Source organism: Cetorhinus maximus, chromosome 15 (genome assembly GCF_964194155.1).
Source record: "Cetorhinus maximus chromosome 15, sCetMax3.hap1.1, whole genome shotgun sequence".
In the NCBI taxonomy this organism is placed as follows: Eukaryota; Metazoa; Chordata; class Chondrichthyes; order Lamniformes; family Cetorhinidae; genus Cetorhinus; species Cetorhinus maximus.
In genome coordinates, this window is record NC_135893.1 from 100,685,563 (window position 1) to 100,699,464 (window position 13,902).

General features: G+C 41.3%; 1 protein-coding gene across 1 annotated transcript; it reads right to left on the reverse strand.

The window, feature by feature from the left end:
* Positions 1 to 225: 225 nt before the first annotated feature.
* jpt2 (Jupiter microtubule associated homolog 2) lies at positions 226 to 12,172 on the reverse strand. The gene is made up of 5 exons (XM_078559069.1): positions 12,033 to 12,172; positions 5,390 to 5,532; positions 3,588 to 3,730; positions 1,946 to 1,988; positions 226 to 1,740 (listed from the first exon to the last, which is right to left on the reverse strand). Exons 1-5 carry the CDS (start codon positions 12,080 to 12,082, stop codon positions 1,583 to 1,585), a joined length of 537 nt encoding a protein of 178 aa, XP_078415195.1. The 5' UTR covers positions 12,083 to 12,172; the 3' UTR covers positions 226 to 1,582.
* Positions 12,173 to 13,902: the final 1,730 nt, after the last annotated feature.

Below are 13,902 nucleotides of genomic sequence, written 5' to 3' on the forward strand. Positions count from 1 at the left end.
ATTCACTCATGTGCCTTCCAGGAATGCTGTGCAAAAAGTAGCCAGCAGGACATCGTGCCCATGGGAAATGGTGATAGGTCTTTGTACTTTTGGTCAAGGCAGCATGAATGAATTTCTAGCCTCTATACCTTTGGTGCAGCACTTTTTTTGAATTTAGACCAAGATGTATATAGCACATCTGTTACTCCAAGTTTAAATTGCCAGTCAGGCATCGACTAGAAAATAGAAGTTTTATTGAAATAATTTTATTTTTGGCTATTGCCATCCAGTTATCTGCATCCAAACAAGAATGGTGTATAAAAAAGGCACAGGAAAAGTTTTTCCTCACTGACAATAATTAACATTTGCATCCTGACTTCCAGTATATCCCTTGAACTAAAAGTGTAGAAAAAGGTGCGTCAGTGAGGATATGGATTTAAGTACCTTGAATACTGCTGCAGAAGCTAGAATCCATGGCAGCCAACAGAAAACGTACACTGGGAGCAAAAAAATTGAGCACCTGTTAGAATTATGCTACGAAACTACATTTAGCAATGTTGTTCCATCAAAATTGCATATTGAAAGTGATTAAGAGGATCAAATGAAGCAATCTTTTCAGTACATTAAACCATTTGTATGGATTTGATAAAGTCATTGTATTGCTGTCTTATGTCTGCTTAGTTAAATACTTCCAACAAGCTCAGCAAAATTAAAACTTGCGAAGAATTTTATAGGCTTTAAAGTTTGCCTTAGAAAAGGCCAAAATGGAGTTAAATCCTCAATGGAACCCTGTTGGGAAAGTTTCGTTTGCACTATAGCCAAGATCAGAAGCCAGTTTAAAAAAGATTTTTGACCAAGCATACATAAGGAAACCTTTGTCTAATGTTTCAGAAAATAAATATTCTAATCATCTGTTTCAAGTTCAAATGCTACCATTGTAACAATGTTCAATATTGTATACTAGCTCATAGAAGTCAAAATAAAAGACACTTGAGGATTCTGAATTGTCCATAATGAGTATGCTACAATCATGCCAAGGAATCCTCGATTATATGTGCAGATTTTACACAATTTTACATTCTTTGTCAACTAAGGCAACAGTTACGTGATTGGACACACTTGATTACATTTTTTTATATGATGGAATGAGTTTGATCATTATAGCTCCTAAAATGCTCATCCCAGATCACTTTCCATGTGGTGCAGATGGCTAAAAACACCTGATGGAGTCGACATGTACAGCAGCAGCAGCAGCAGACGACAAACAATGAAGTTCAACACAGGTGCCTATGCCTATTTCTAGCACTTGGACAAATTCACATGACCATTTTATTTTATAAATGCAGGTTAACACCACATTTAGTTTTTATATTTATCTGTTGTGACAATGATTTAAGCTGTAGAATACTTCAGCTAAACTTGGGTCAGCAAATCCTTATTGAAATGAACAGCATTTAAAATAAAATCTAATTGTCTTTTACTCTTTGAAAGTTCATCTGCAAAATGGACAAAAATAATGTTTTTTTTATACAAGTTAACCTGCTGTTCCATGCAGAACTTTTGGGAGAGAGAAAACTGGAGTCAAACAGAGTAGAGAACCTCCTCAGAACAAGGAGAATGTCGATTTGCCACCAGGAGGTTGGGTAACCTTGTTATGGGATCGTGGACGTGGACCTAGATGAGGTTCATGGTCATCCACCGTGGGCTCCTTTGGCTTTTCTTCATCTTTCTCTTCACTCTCTTGTTTTCCATGCTCGTCAGCTAGAAAGTATTAACATATTAATAATCACAACTGACTTAATTGCATTAATTCCTTTCAAAAAGCTCCATAGCATTTATGTTCAATTTCTAATATTTCATTTTGCTACTTAAAGGCATTGTGGTTATTTCATGCTCAGATTATATTTGGATATTATGCACATTACAGAAAATGTATTGATGCAATTGGCATGTAATGTAGTCTCACCTTTCAATTCCTCATCTGCATCACTAGAGAATATGTTTGCATCCTGGTTAAAAAAAAAAGTTAAAGTTAATTACCACACAGCATGGACTACATTATTGAACACAGCTCAAACCATTAAGACAGACCTTTCTTTATTCTTTCATGGGATGTGGATGTTGCTGGCAAGGCCAACATTTGCTGCCACATCCCTGATTGCCCTTGAACTGAGTGACTTGCTAGGCCACTTTAGAGGGCAGCTGAGAGCCAATCACGTTGCTGTGGGTCTGGAGTCACATGCCAGCCTGACCAGGTAAGGATGGCAGATTTCCTTCCCTAAAGGACATTAGGCTTTTTTATGACAATTGATAAAACTGTAGTCATCATGGTCACCATTACTGAGACTGGCTTTATATTCAAGATTTATTAATCAAATTAAATTCCGCCAGCTGCTGTGGTGGGATTTGAATCCACGCCCCCAGAGCATAAACCTGGACCCCTGGATTACCAACCCAGTGACATTATCCACTATATTCTGTAAAGGAGGGAGGGGGCAGGGAAAGGGAAGAGACGGTAGTAAAGAAGTGGCACTTGATACTTCTTTGGATACAATCTATGCAGATACTAATTTAGTCAAAAAATCACAATTCCCATCAGAGGCAGATCTGATCAATCCAAATTCAGCACCAGCAACCAGTCTCATGGTTGTACACATGGTAACCTGGGTACTAATTTGTAGATGTAACAGTGTTTCATTCCCAATCTTCACTGCAAAAAAAAAGCAGGACATCCACTGATACTTAGTGTAATCTATGCTGGCCTAGCCAATGACATCCACATCTCATGAAAAAGATTTCAGAAAATACAATTAGTTGATTAACACTTTTATAATATGTAACCAAATTTTAAGACTAACCTACCATGGATGCAATTTATCTTGCTTGAAGACACAGAGGGTGACCATGGACTGTTACAGATTGCAACCTCAATTTATGTTTATAGGATTGGCAGTCAATGTGTTTCTCCCCATAACACTGTAGATGCATCATACCCCAGAAATGACTGGGTTTTTGGGCCATTAAATGCTAGAAGCACAAAGGCAGTCTCTCTTTCTCCCCACCCACCAACTGTACAGTACACTAATACAAAAATTTGGTATGAATAACACATGTTTGTAGAGATTTAAGGGTAGAGCTAACCATGATGCAAATGTTAAATTAGACAGGCCTGTTCTTCCCAAACCATTTGCTGTGAATCCATTTTTATGCTTAAAGCTTGGTGTGGCCCCAGAGTGAAAACTGAAGAGGGTGGGGAGAGCAGCACAAAGAGAGTTTTGAGTTGAGTGGAGTCGAAATAGCAGGGAAAAAGGCACAAAAAACTTATGACATTAACCATTTTGCAGGCTCCATTGAAGCCAGCAATTGGGCTTCAGAACTCATTGGATTAGGCAATGCTCACAGGTAAAAAATAGTGCATGCTTACAAGGGTCTCACAGCTCATCCCAGTCAAATCTGAGTCTCCACTCCACAGCCACCATTGCTGTCTGAACTTGCAACCCTAATTGCTCCTCCTGCAATCCCACCTGGGGTCACGACCCACAGTTGGGAAGCCCTGCTATGGGTTAATATTGATCCCTAAAGCAGCTCTCAATATTTATAACCTATACCTTTGGTTTGTTTGGGTGTACGCGAACTACAGTTGGAGCAACTGGTTCCCCAAAGATGTCATTGCTCTGTTTATCAGCTGAAACAGCATCTGATTGTGAAGAAACAGACTCCGATTCACCAAAAATCCCACTGCTTTTTCCACCTAAAAAGGTCAAAGAGACAGGAAGAATGTAGTTTAATTATTACATAAATAGATCAAGTTTATGATTTTGAATGCACTGAAATTATCCACCACTTTCAGGCAGTCATAACATGAGTTAGGGGGAAAATTTATAGGGCTATGGGAATAGGCCAAACGGCCTCCTCCTGTACTGTAATCACTCTATGATGGCCTAGAAAGGTGTGAGGAACTGGCAAGTGCAAATGCCCAATAATTCAAAGTATTCTAGTACCAAGTAGAAACACTATTACAGCCATCAAGGGTAGAGAGGAGGAAATTTAGTTCCTTGAAAGTTAGCAACCAAGTTGTAAACAGAGATAGAATGGAGGAAAAATATTTCCACTCAACACTTGACATTAGTTGATTTGCATTTACTGCCTTCTCAGAAATACATTTCACCATTTTTGATTATCTTACAGAATAATTGACAGAAAATGCAGGAAATACTCAAACAGGTCAGACATCATCTGTGGAAAGAGTGAATGTTTCAGGACACAATGACCCTTTGTTAGGAACTGGGGATAGTTCAAAATTAGTTGTGTGTGTGTTAGAAATAAGTTTTAGCTTTAAGTTTAATTTATATGTATGTTTTTTTAAGGGGAAACCTGGGTTTTCATTTCACTTTAGAATGTTGCCTGCAAGTCTGTGGGTTTGTGTACCTAAATATTAATTTTACGACTCATAGTAGAGAGCTGTGTTTCAAGGGGGCTAGTGGTTTAGGGAAGTGGGGAAGTTAAAAAAAGGACAAAACTGTGTTGTTGCCTAGCAACAGGAGACCTACAGAGAGAAACAGAAAGCAGTTTGAGTCCAGTTGGTCTCTGGATACCACAGGATGAGGAAGCTGGACAGGAGAGCGAACTGCAGAGAGCAGATTTCCCAAAACAGAAGAAAGTCCCAGAAACTAGGGAGTGGGGACAAAACTGTCTTCCTGGGACTTTAAGTCAAGGAACAAGAGCAGGAATTGGGAACAGGTCCTGTTCAGTGGAAGTGAAAGCCAGGAGCAGAGGAAAAGGCAGAGTTTCTGAAAGAGTGCATGGAAGGCAAAACTTGAATGCACATGGTGACCAGAGGAGAGGATCATCAGGAGAGGTTGAAACCCTGGAGGTGGATCCTTGAAGATGTCCAAGTGAAAACGTAGCTTGGGAGAAAATTCCAAGGCAAGTACTTGGGAGATTGGAGACCCTCGGGAGAAAGATGGAGTTCCATGAAACTGGTTGGCTAACGGTATTGTGGACGAAGGAGTAGCGTAATATAGTTTATCTTTCTCTTGTTTAAGAAATATATTAGTCTTTTGTTGAAAAGTACACCAACAGACTCTTCAGTAGCCACCCTCCATGTTTCTAAACAAAAAATAAGAGTTGGGATCTATCAAGCCAGGTTCCGCCCTGGGATCTGACTTGTCCATGAGCATCAGTTGGGATAATAACACCTTCATGTTTACGTTAGTAATACCAATTAGACCTCTCAGCAGTATTGACTGGTTGTCCATTCAGCCACTAATGACACCTGTAGACGATAGCAAGTTGTATCTCATATCTACAGACTAATGCTATACACATTTATAGGACCTATATATTCAATACCAGTGGACATCCATGAAAGATGTGCCTTGAAGATTTTAGTTCCATTGGACTCCCTTACCTGGAGGATTAGATCTTTTTGGCAATGAAGTTTCTTCTGGAGGCCCAAAAATATTGGATGCCATTTTATGGGGTTTAGTGGATGGCGCATCAGGGACACCAAATATATTGCTGGAACCACCACCAGGTGGTCTGAGTACTCGGCTAATGAGGAACAAAGAAATCAAGATTTATCATCACATTAGTGCTTCATTTTAGTCAGTTATCTTCTCTAACCCCTCCCAGTCAAGTACGTTACTAGAAAGTCCAGAGAACCTCATTAACTTAGTAAGGCCCTGCAAACATTGTTGAAAAAGTCATTTAGCACAATTACCAAGTGGCAGTTACTTTGATATTACAGTTCAATACAGTGTTCCAACAGTTACTATCAGTATTAAAGAATCAAGCACATTCCTAGTCTTGTTACAAGATGTTAGAGAGAACTATTTCCAGCATCCGCAGTTTTTTGCTTTTATCTTAGAGAGAACTCCATTTATTCTGTCTCAAGAGCATTAACCCACAGGAACAAGTAGGATTAGTGGCACAGTAGCAACATTGCTGGACTAATAACCCAGAGGCCCAGGGGACACAGATTCAAATTAAATTCAGTTAATTAATCAAAATATGGAATTGAAAGCTAATCTCTGCAATGGTGACCATGAGACCATCAACTGTCATAGAAACTTGTGTGGTTCACTACCCTTCCTGGTAATGTCCTGTCCCACTGCAGAACTGGCCCAGCAAAGGTAGCTGCACAATGGTATGCAGTCAGGAACATTGCATGGGCAAGGAAATCCATTGACCATCACACACAACCCTCAGCTGATAAATCAGTACTCCATGTTGAAAACCGCCTGCAAGTTCCCCTTCTGACTTAGAATTATCACAGTTCCTTTGCTGGATCAAAAACCCTGGAACTCCTTTCCTAATAGCACTTCAGGTGTACCCAAACAAGATGAACTGCAGTAGTTCAAGGCGGCAGCTCACCACCACCAGAAGAGCAATTCGGGGTGGGCAACAACTATTGGCCTTGCCAGTGATACCCAAATCCCATACAAATAAGAATCTTTGATTAGAATAAAATTGCCAATTGAGTCTAGAGCCTATACAAGTTAGTATTCTACTTCTTCCTGTGTACACAAAGGAAATGGACTAGAGTATTAATTGCACTTTTGAGTCATACTGCAGAGCAATCATTCTGAAGTGGTAACTCTTTAGGTTAATGTGGAAGTATTCTATTATGTAGATATCATTTACTAACAGTATGGGCATACTTGTTCCCCGTTTATAAATTTGCTCTAAAAATAAACTAAAAAACTCAAGGTCTATGTAACAGGTTAATTTTTAACCCTTAGGGGGTTTGGTAGCACCAGTTATGTTACTAGCATTTAAATTGCCCAGTTTAAGTTAAATAAATTGATTCATGTGGCTTGATATCCAACTGGTATTGTTAAGTTGTGCCAGTTCTATTACTGTTTGGAAAGGTCTTTTACGTTGAAAGGATGATTCCTCTTGGAGGAGAAGGTAGAACTAGGGGACAGATGGAGAAATTGAGGGTCATGAGTCTTTGGATATTTTTAAGGCAGAACTGGATAGATCCTTGATAAGCAAGGGAATGAAAGGTTATGGGGATTGGTGGGAACGTGGAGTTGAGGTTACAATCAGATCAGCCATGATCTTATTGAAGGCAGAGCAGACTTAAGGGGCCAAGCAGTCTCCTCCTGCTCCAATTCCTTTGTTTCCATGTGGTTTTGAAGCAGGGAACTTTTGCTCAATTGGTGACTATGATGAAATTGGGGCAGTTTCCACATGAACAGAACAGGTGGCCATCTGAGACAGGACAGTGCATTGCTTAATGTCTTTATCCTGCCTAATGAATTAGGATGAGCAGACCCTCAGTGACAGTGGCACCATTTCACAAACTGGCTTGAATGTCTGTGGCTTAAAAAAAATGCACAAATTCATGGTTTAAAAAACTCCAAATGAAAATAACTCCAAAAAAAGCAATTCAAATGGCAATCAGAATTTGAGTTTGCAAAGCAAATGTATTACTTACTTGGGTCATGAGATCCAAACATGCGCAACATAAAATTTTACACAGATCTTGAGTAGCATGGCTTCAAATTGGCCATGGTAATGCACATAGTAATTAATGAAATAAGTTGACTAAGCTACCAACTAACCCAGCTTTTAAAAGAAAATTTATTCATGGGATGTGGGCGTCACTTGCTAGGCCAGCATTTATTGCCCATCCCTAATTGCCCTTGTTCAGAGGGCATATAAGAGTCAACCACATTGCTGTGGGTCTGGAGTCACATGTAGGCCAGGCCAGGTAAGGACAGATTTCCTTCCCTAAAGGACATTAGTGAACCAGATGGGATTTTACAACAATTGACAATGGTTTCATGATCATTAGACTTAATTCCAGATTTTTATTGAATTCAAATTCCAACAACCTGCCGTGGTGGGATTCGAACCCAGAGAATTACCCTGGGTCTCTGGATTACTAGTCCAGTGACAATACCACTATGCCATCGCCTTCCCCAATCGGGTCAAGGTTAACTTTGCTGCTTCAAGGTTAATTTTGTACAGCAAGTTCTCATTTTAAGCCACCCTCCTTTAGGTTGTTCTGTTTTAAAGTCATATTTGTTTTAGGTCCAGTTTCCCCGATTTAAGTCACAATTTCTGCTTTAGAATCGTTTTGTCTCATCATTGTCCATTTTTGTTGACACATCGGAGTGCATCGCTGTCCATTAAAATCACGCAGAACACATCAGCTCCCTTTGTGTAATATCTGGTCACGCGACCCAATCAGCACCATTGTTAAGGGGTTGTTTGTACTGTATTTGAGACAACATCGATTTTTAAAAAAACCCAGGGGCATCCAAAACCAGAGTTGATTACTCCCTCCCCCTCAGCAAAAGTTGGATTTAAATTTTGGAGTTTCAGGGTGGGTGAGACTTTTAAATTACTTTAAACATGAGCCAGAAGCGCCCAATAATAGCCCAGCAGTGAAACTGGACATTTTAAAGTGTTGAAGCAGGGAGTCATCTAATTTGAATTTATACAAGATTTCTTTCGCAAAATAAAATAAATCACTAAATGTTATTTCAGCCAGGAATGCATAGTGCTGCAAGCAAATGGTACAGTATTTCAACTTGTACATTTTTTTCCTGGGGAGAAACATCTGAAGGAACTTAACCCCAGCTTTAACATTGAATCATGGGTTGATAGGAATCAAAGTTGTTTCACTTAAAAGGTCGTGATTTCCAGGAATGCAACCACAACTTAAAACGAGGACTGGCTATAATCAGATAACCGAGGCTGAGCCTTCAAATTCAACCCCTATATTGGAACAAACCATTTCAAAACAAATAGCAAAGAAAATTCAGACACTTAAGTCACATTTTAGAGTATTAGTTATACCACACTAAATTAATCAATTTTTATATTTAGCATTTTTGCCATAATAGGTAGTTATAAAAGACTGAAGAATCTTTGAAGTTCAGTAACATTCATAAGCAGTCCCATTTAACATAATGAGCTGGAAGAGGTTTTGAGCTGCACTAAAGTTACATGTAAAAAGCACAAAAAATTAAAATTTGGCTCAGAGCTTGTCCCACTACAGATTTCCTCTATGGAATAGAATGTACACTGTTCGAAAAGAAAATCCCTTTGCCATTTTACAATAAAAGTGCTCAATTTAATACAGCCAGATTGGTAATAACAAGAGCACGGCCCAAAGTTTAACATTTAAACACTGACTCTGAACAGGGCACATTAATGAACTGGTCACTAAACAGCTGCCAACAAACAAAAACTTGATGAGTCCCTCTCCACTCCCCACTTTGAAAAGGGCAAATTTATGATTCTCAGGAAGACCAGATCGTCTGTTTTTGGTTTGGTTGAGGTATAACTGTCGATTGGGACACTGGAACTCCCATGCCCTTCTTTGCCTGGAGATCATTTGCATTAACCTGGCTAGACCAACAGGGCCTCATCATTTCACAACTCTTCAGATAGTGACGCAATTGATGTCCAAATGCAGCAAGACCTGGACAATATCCAGGCTTCGGCTGACAAGTGGCAAGTAACATTCGTGCCACACAAGTGCCAGGCAATGACCATGTCCAACAAGAGAGAATCTAACCATCGCCCCTTGATGTTCAATGGCATTACCATCACTGAATCCCCCACCAATATCAACATCCTGGCGGTTACCATTGACCAGAAACTGAACTGGACTAGCCATATAAAATCACCTAACTCCCCAAAACCTGTCCACCATCTACAAGGCACAAGTCAGGACTGTGATGGAATACTCCCCACTTGCCTGGATGAGTGCAGCTCCCACAACATGTAAGCAGCTTGACACCGTCCAGGAAAAAGCAGCCCACTTGATTGGCACCACATCCACAAACATTCACTCCCTCCACCATCAACGCACAGTAGCAGCAGTGTACACCATCTACAAGATGCACTGCAGGAATTCACCAAGGCTCCTTAGACAGCATCTTCCAAACCCACGACCACTATCACCTAGAAGGACAAGGGCAGCAGATAGAAGGGAACACCACCACTTGGAAGATCCTCTCCAAGTCACTCACCATCCTGGCCTGGAAATGTATCACTGTTCCTTCACTGTCACTGGGTCAAAATCCTGGAACACACTTCCTCACAGCACTGTGGGTGTACCTACACCACATGGACTGCAGCAGTTCAAGAAGGCAGTTCAACACCACCTTTTCAAGAGCAGCTAGGGATGGATAATAAACGCTGGCCCAGCCAGAGAAGCCCACACCCTGTGAATGAATTTTTAAAAAACCATCTGAAATGAGAGTTTCAATCTCATAAAAGCTGGCTTTATTGCAAAATTGAGGGTGCTATTACTGGGTATGAATTTATAATCTAACTTAGAATGAGGCATTGACAAGAGCTAATTGGAGCCAGGAGATGATCGTTCTTGCTCTCTATTAATTATGTATATGTTTCACTGTGAACAAATCTATCCTAAGTAAAGATTGGCTCTGGATTCTTCCTTCAACTGGCTATCAGGTGACCATGCCTTCATCTGCCTAGGCCCCCAAGTTCTCAAATTCCCTCCCTAAACCTCCCCACCCTCATTTAAGACACTTTTAAAAACCTGCCAAGGTTAAAAACCAAGCTTCTGACCATCTACCCCAAAATCTCATTAAGGGGCTGTCAAAACTTGCTTTCTAATGTTGTAAAAAGTAATGGGATATTTCATTACATTAAAAGGCACAATACAAACAGTGTGCCACTGAGCCAAGGCTGACAATTCTCAAGCCTAAAAAAGTTATTAGATATAAATGCAGTGAACACACAAGTGTTACCTCTGACCCATCAGCATGCCTACCATATACATTAGCAAGGGTTGAGCAGAAAATCTGAGCCCAGAGGAAAGGGATCAATACTTTAGAACATGTTTTGTTCTCAAAAGACAAGTCCCATATAAAATGGTGCACTTAGCCACTAAGGCACTCAAACCAAAGGTAGTAGGCACCTCCCCGGCACCTCCCCAATCTTCGTAGACTGTAAAAACTCTTGCCACAATACTCCAGGGACCCTTGCTGGAAAAAGTGGCTGGTGGGAAGCGTTGCAGAATAGTTACATGCCCATTTTACCACCCTAACGTGCAAAACCATAACTACCAGCAGGTTAAATGAACCACAGCAAGGAGAAAGCCAAAACCCTATTTCCACCCCCCACCCCACCCCAACTACATCAGCACTTCTGATTAATTCCTTCCAAGGCTGAAATTTTTTTGAACATACACCACCTAGCTGATTGGTCTCTTCTTGGGTTGATTCAAAGTTCAGAGAGAAACTAGCCAGCCAGTCAGTCAGTCAGTCAAGTCACTAGCAGCAGCAACAAAAACCATGTTCTTGCTGCATTCAGCAACACAAAAGAATCTCAATCCTAATCTTGCATTCTGGCTCACCCACCACCCGACAGAAGGTAGTGTGGTCCCACCCAAGCCCACAACCCACATTCAGGAATACAGTCGCTTAGCAAATAGCAGATTTTCCCAAAAAAAAAATGAGCTAAACACAAAGACAGCTTCAAAACAAGGTGAAAGCCGATTACTGCGGATGCTGGTTCTGAGGGAGGAGGGGGGAGGGAGGGATCATGCGGATTTGAAACGTTAACTGTCTCTCTCCTCTCTCTCTGCGGATGCTGCCAGACCCTGCGGAGCTTTTCCAGCCCTTTCATTGCAAAAAAAAAAACCACACAATAGGGACCCTTAAAAGTTGCCGCATTCGTCACCCCTCAGGAGGGTAAAAGACATGACCAAAAAAAAAGTGACGAAGCATCAACTCTTTACCGGCGGAAGAGTGACTCAGAGCGAAACTCGGCACAGACCTCACACCGGAGGATGGGGTGGGGGGGGGGTTCGGAGGAGGGGAGTTGACTTTAAAGGAAGGCACCGGCTTCCTGGGAAAATATCGTGAGGAAATCGGGAGCCCGGTCGCTCCCAACCTGGTCGGGCGGGCGGCATCTCTCCCGCTGCCTCACGAGATAGGTTCGCCCTCAGGCGCCGAGGGAAGTGACCATTGCGGGGGGAAACCAGGACGAATGACCGTGGGGGGTGATGCTTGGTGACTGACCGACCGACCCACCCACCCAAAGCCATCTCCACTCACCTGGAATTAGGTTTATCCTCCAAGCCCTGGAAGGTGCTGGTCGAAGTCATGGCGAACTCTCCCCAACGGCTGCAAACCGCACACTACTGGGCACCGCCCCGCCAATCAGCATTTAAATCAGCGCGCGGATCCCCTCCTGCCATTGGCTAAGCGGCACGTCCGTCAAGCACCCTCCCCCCCCCCCCCCCCCCTTTCCTCGGGACGGGCGCTTCCCCGCCTGCTCGCGCTCAACGTGCAAGCTCCGCCCATGAAACTAACCCCTACGCCGACTGGACCGCCTTCCCGTCAATCAACCCGGGCCGCTGACCAATCCAAATATTGAACTGGCCGGAAAAAAGGCGTTTAACCCCACCTGAATGAGCATTCTGATTGGGTAAATTCGAATCCTGTAGCTACTTTCAAGGAACACAGTGAACAAGAGGCATTCATAAGGAAGTAATGTCAGGGATGTTTTAATAGCTCATAGATATAGATCTTTCTCTTGTCATATAACGTTTATACCAACTCCACAAAAGCCATCAGACTCATTTTCCATCACATCTGCAACTTATGCTAACTTATTATAAAAACGTGGGCCTTTCACAGGACAAAATAACAGCCCACGTGTTTTGTAATCGCGCCAAAATGTGCAAGTATTAGGAACCAATAAAAACAGAAAAATGTAGAAAATTCACAGCAAGTCTGGCAACAGTACCTGCTCTTGCAGATTTCCAGCAGCCTCAATATTTTGCTTTTGTACTAAGAACCAACTTTGGAGAATAGGGTCAAAGTCCAAAGTAAATATTAAGATTACAGAACTTGGTTGTAGCATGTTGGAATTAAACTGGGTTCTATCTTGATGTGATTATCAGAATTTGAATTTGTGTTAACATGGTTTCTGGCCAGAACAATGGGAATAGACACTATAGGAGGCCGTTGCTACATCCCACGTCAGGTGAGAGTATTTGGATTTGGTCATTGAACAATGGAAATGCCTTAGCAGTATCACATAACTATTTGAAATTGTATGGATATCCTATTCCTTTTGTATGTGGTAAAGCCTAGAATCAAGTGAACTACCAGGATTCAGCCTAGGAGGTAGCGGATTTCTGACAGAATTCAACACAACAGTGGAATAAAACCGAGAAACCAGCAGTACATTGGAGCATAGTCTGAAAACTAGAGTGAACATAGGCTGGAACACGCCATCTGAAAAGGGAAGTGACAGGGCAAAGTTATGGGGGGTAAAGCATACAGTGTACAGGAAATCAAATATGAACAGAGATTCAGCTGTTGAAAAGCACACTAATAAAAGTACTGAACAATTTGATGATTAAGACTTAGTGCAGGATACGAAAGAGGGTGAGGAGTTTTGGATAAGTTGGCTGCTAGCAAGGAAGGTATTGTGGAATTCAAACCTGCAGGTGACAAAAATGTGGACAAGCGATTTGTTGCTGGGCAATGTTGTGCAGGTAACTAGTCTTGGCAGCAGGTAGCATTATACGGTTTGAGGTTTAATTCTGGACAAAATAAGATACCCAAGGTTTCATGCAGTCTAGTTTAGCCTTCGAGTGTCTGGAGTTATGGTACAGTCAATGACAAAGGAGAAGAGTTTATGGCAGGAGCTACAACTATTGCTCAAGTCTTCTTAGTTACCAGTTGCGGGGAAAGGAAAAACACAAAAAAAGTTTCACTTAATAAAAGATAATTACAAAAAAAGGCTTAAATAATCTTTCCTAATTGACTAGAATTACTCAGAAGTCACATTCAATGTTTTAGAACAGTAAAGATTTTGTTGTCATAAAGTATTACTACTCGCCTCTCAAACGTGGAAAGACTAAGTAATTGATACAGAATGAAGGTCAATCATGACCAAATTGACCATGATAAG

Bases quoted from the DNA above. Each gene is read 5' to 3' on its own strand.
- jpt2 (XM_078559069.1), bottom strand. From the start codon at position 12,082: ATGACTTCGACCAGCACCTTCCAGGGCTTGGAGGATAAACCTAATTCC. The intron at 5,533-12,032 runs GTGAGTGGAGAT...GTTCCTCATTAG, and splicing joins GAGGATAAACCTAATTCCAG to CCGAGTACTCAGACCACCTG. The intron at 1,741-1,945 runs GTGAGACTACAT...AATACTTTCTAG, and splicing joins TGCAGATGAGGAATTGAAAG to CTGACGAGCATGGAAAACAA.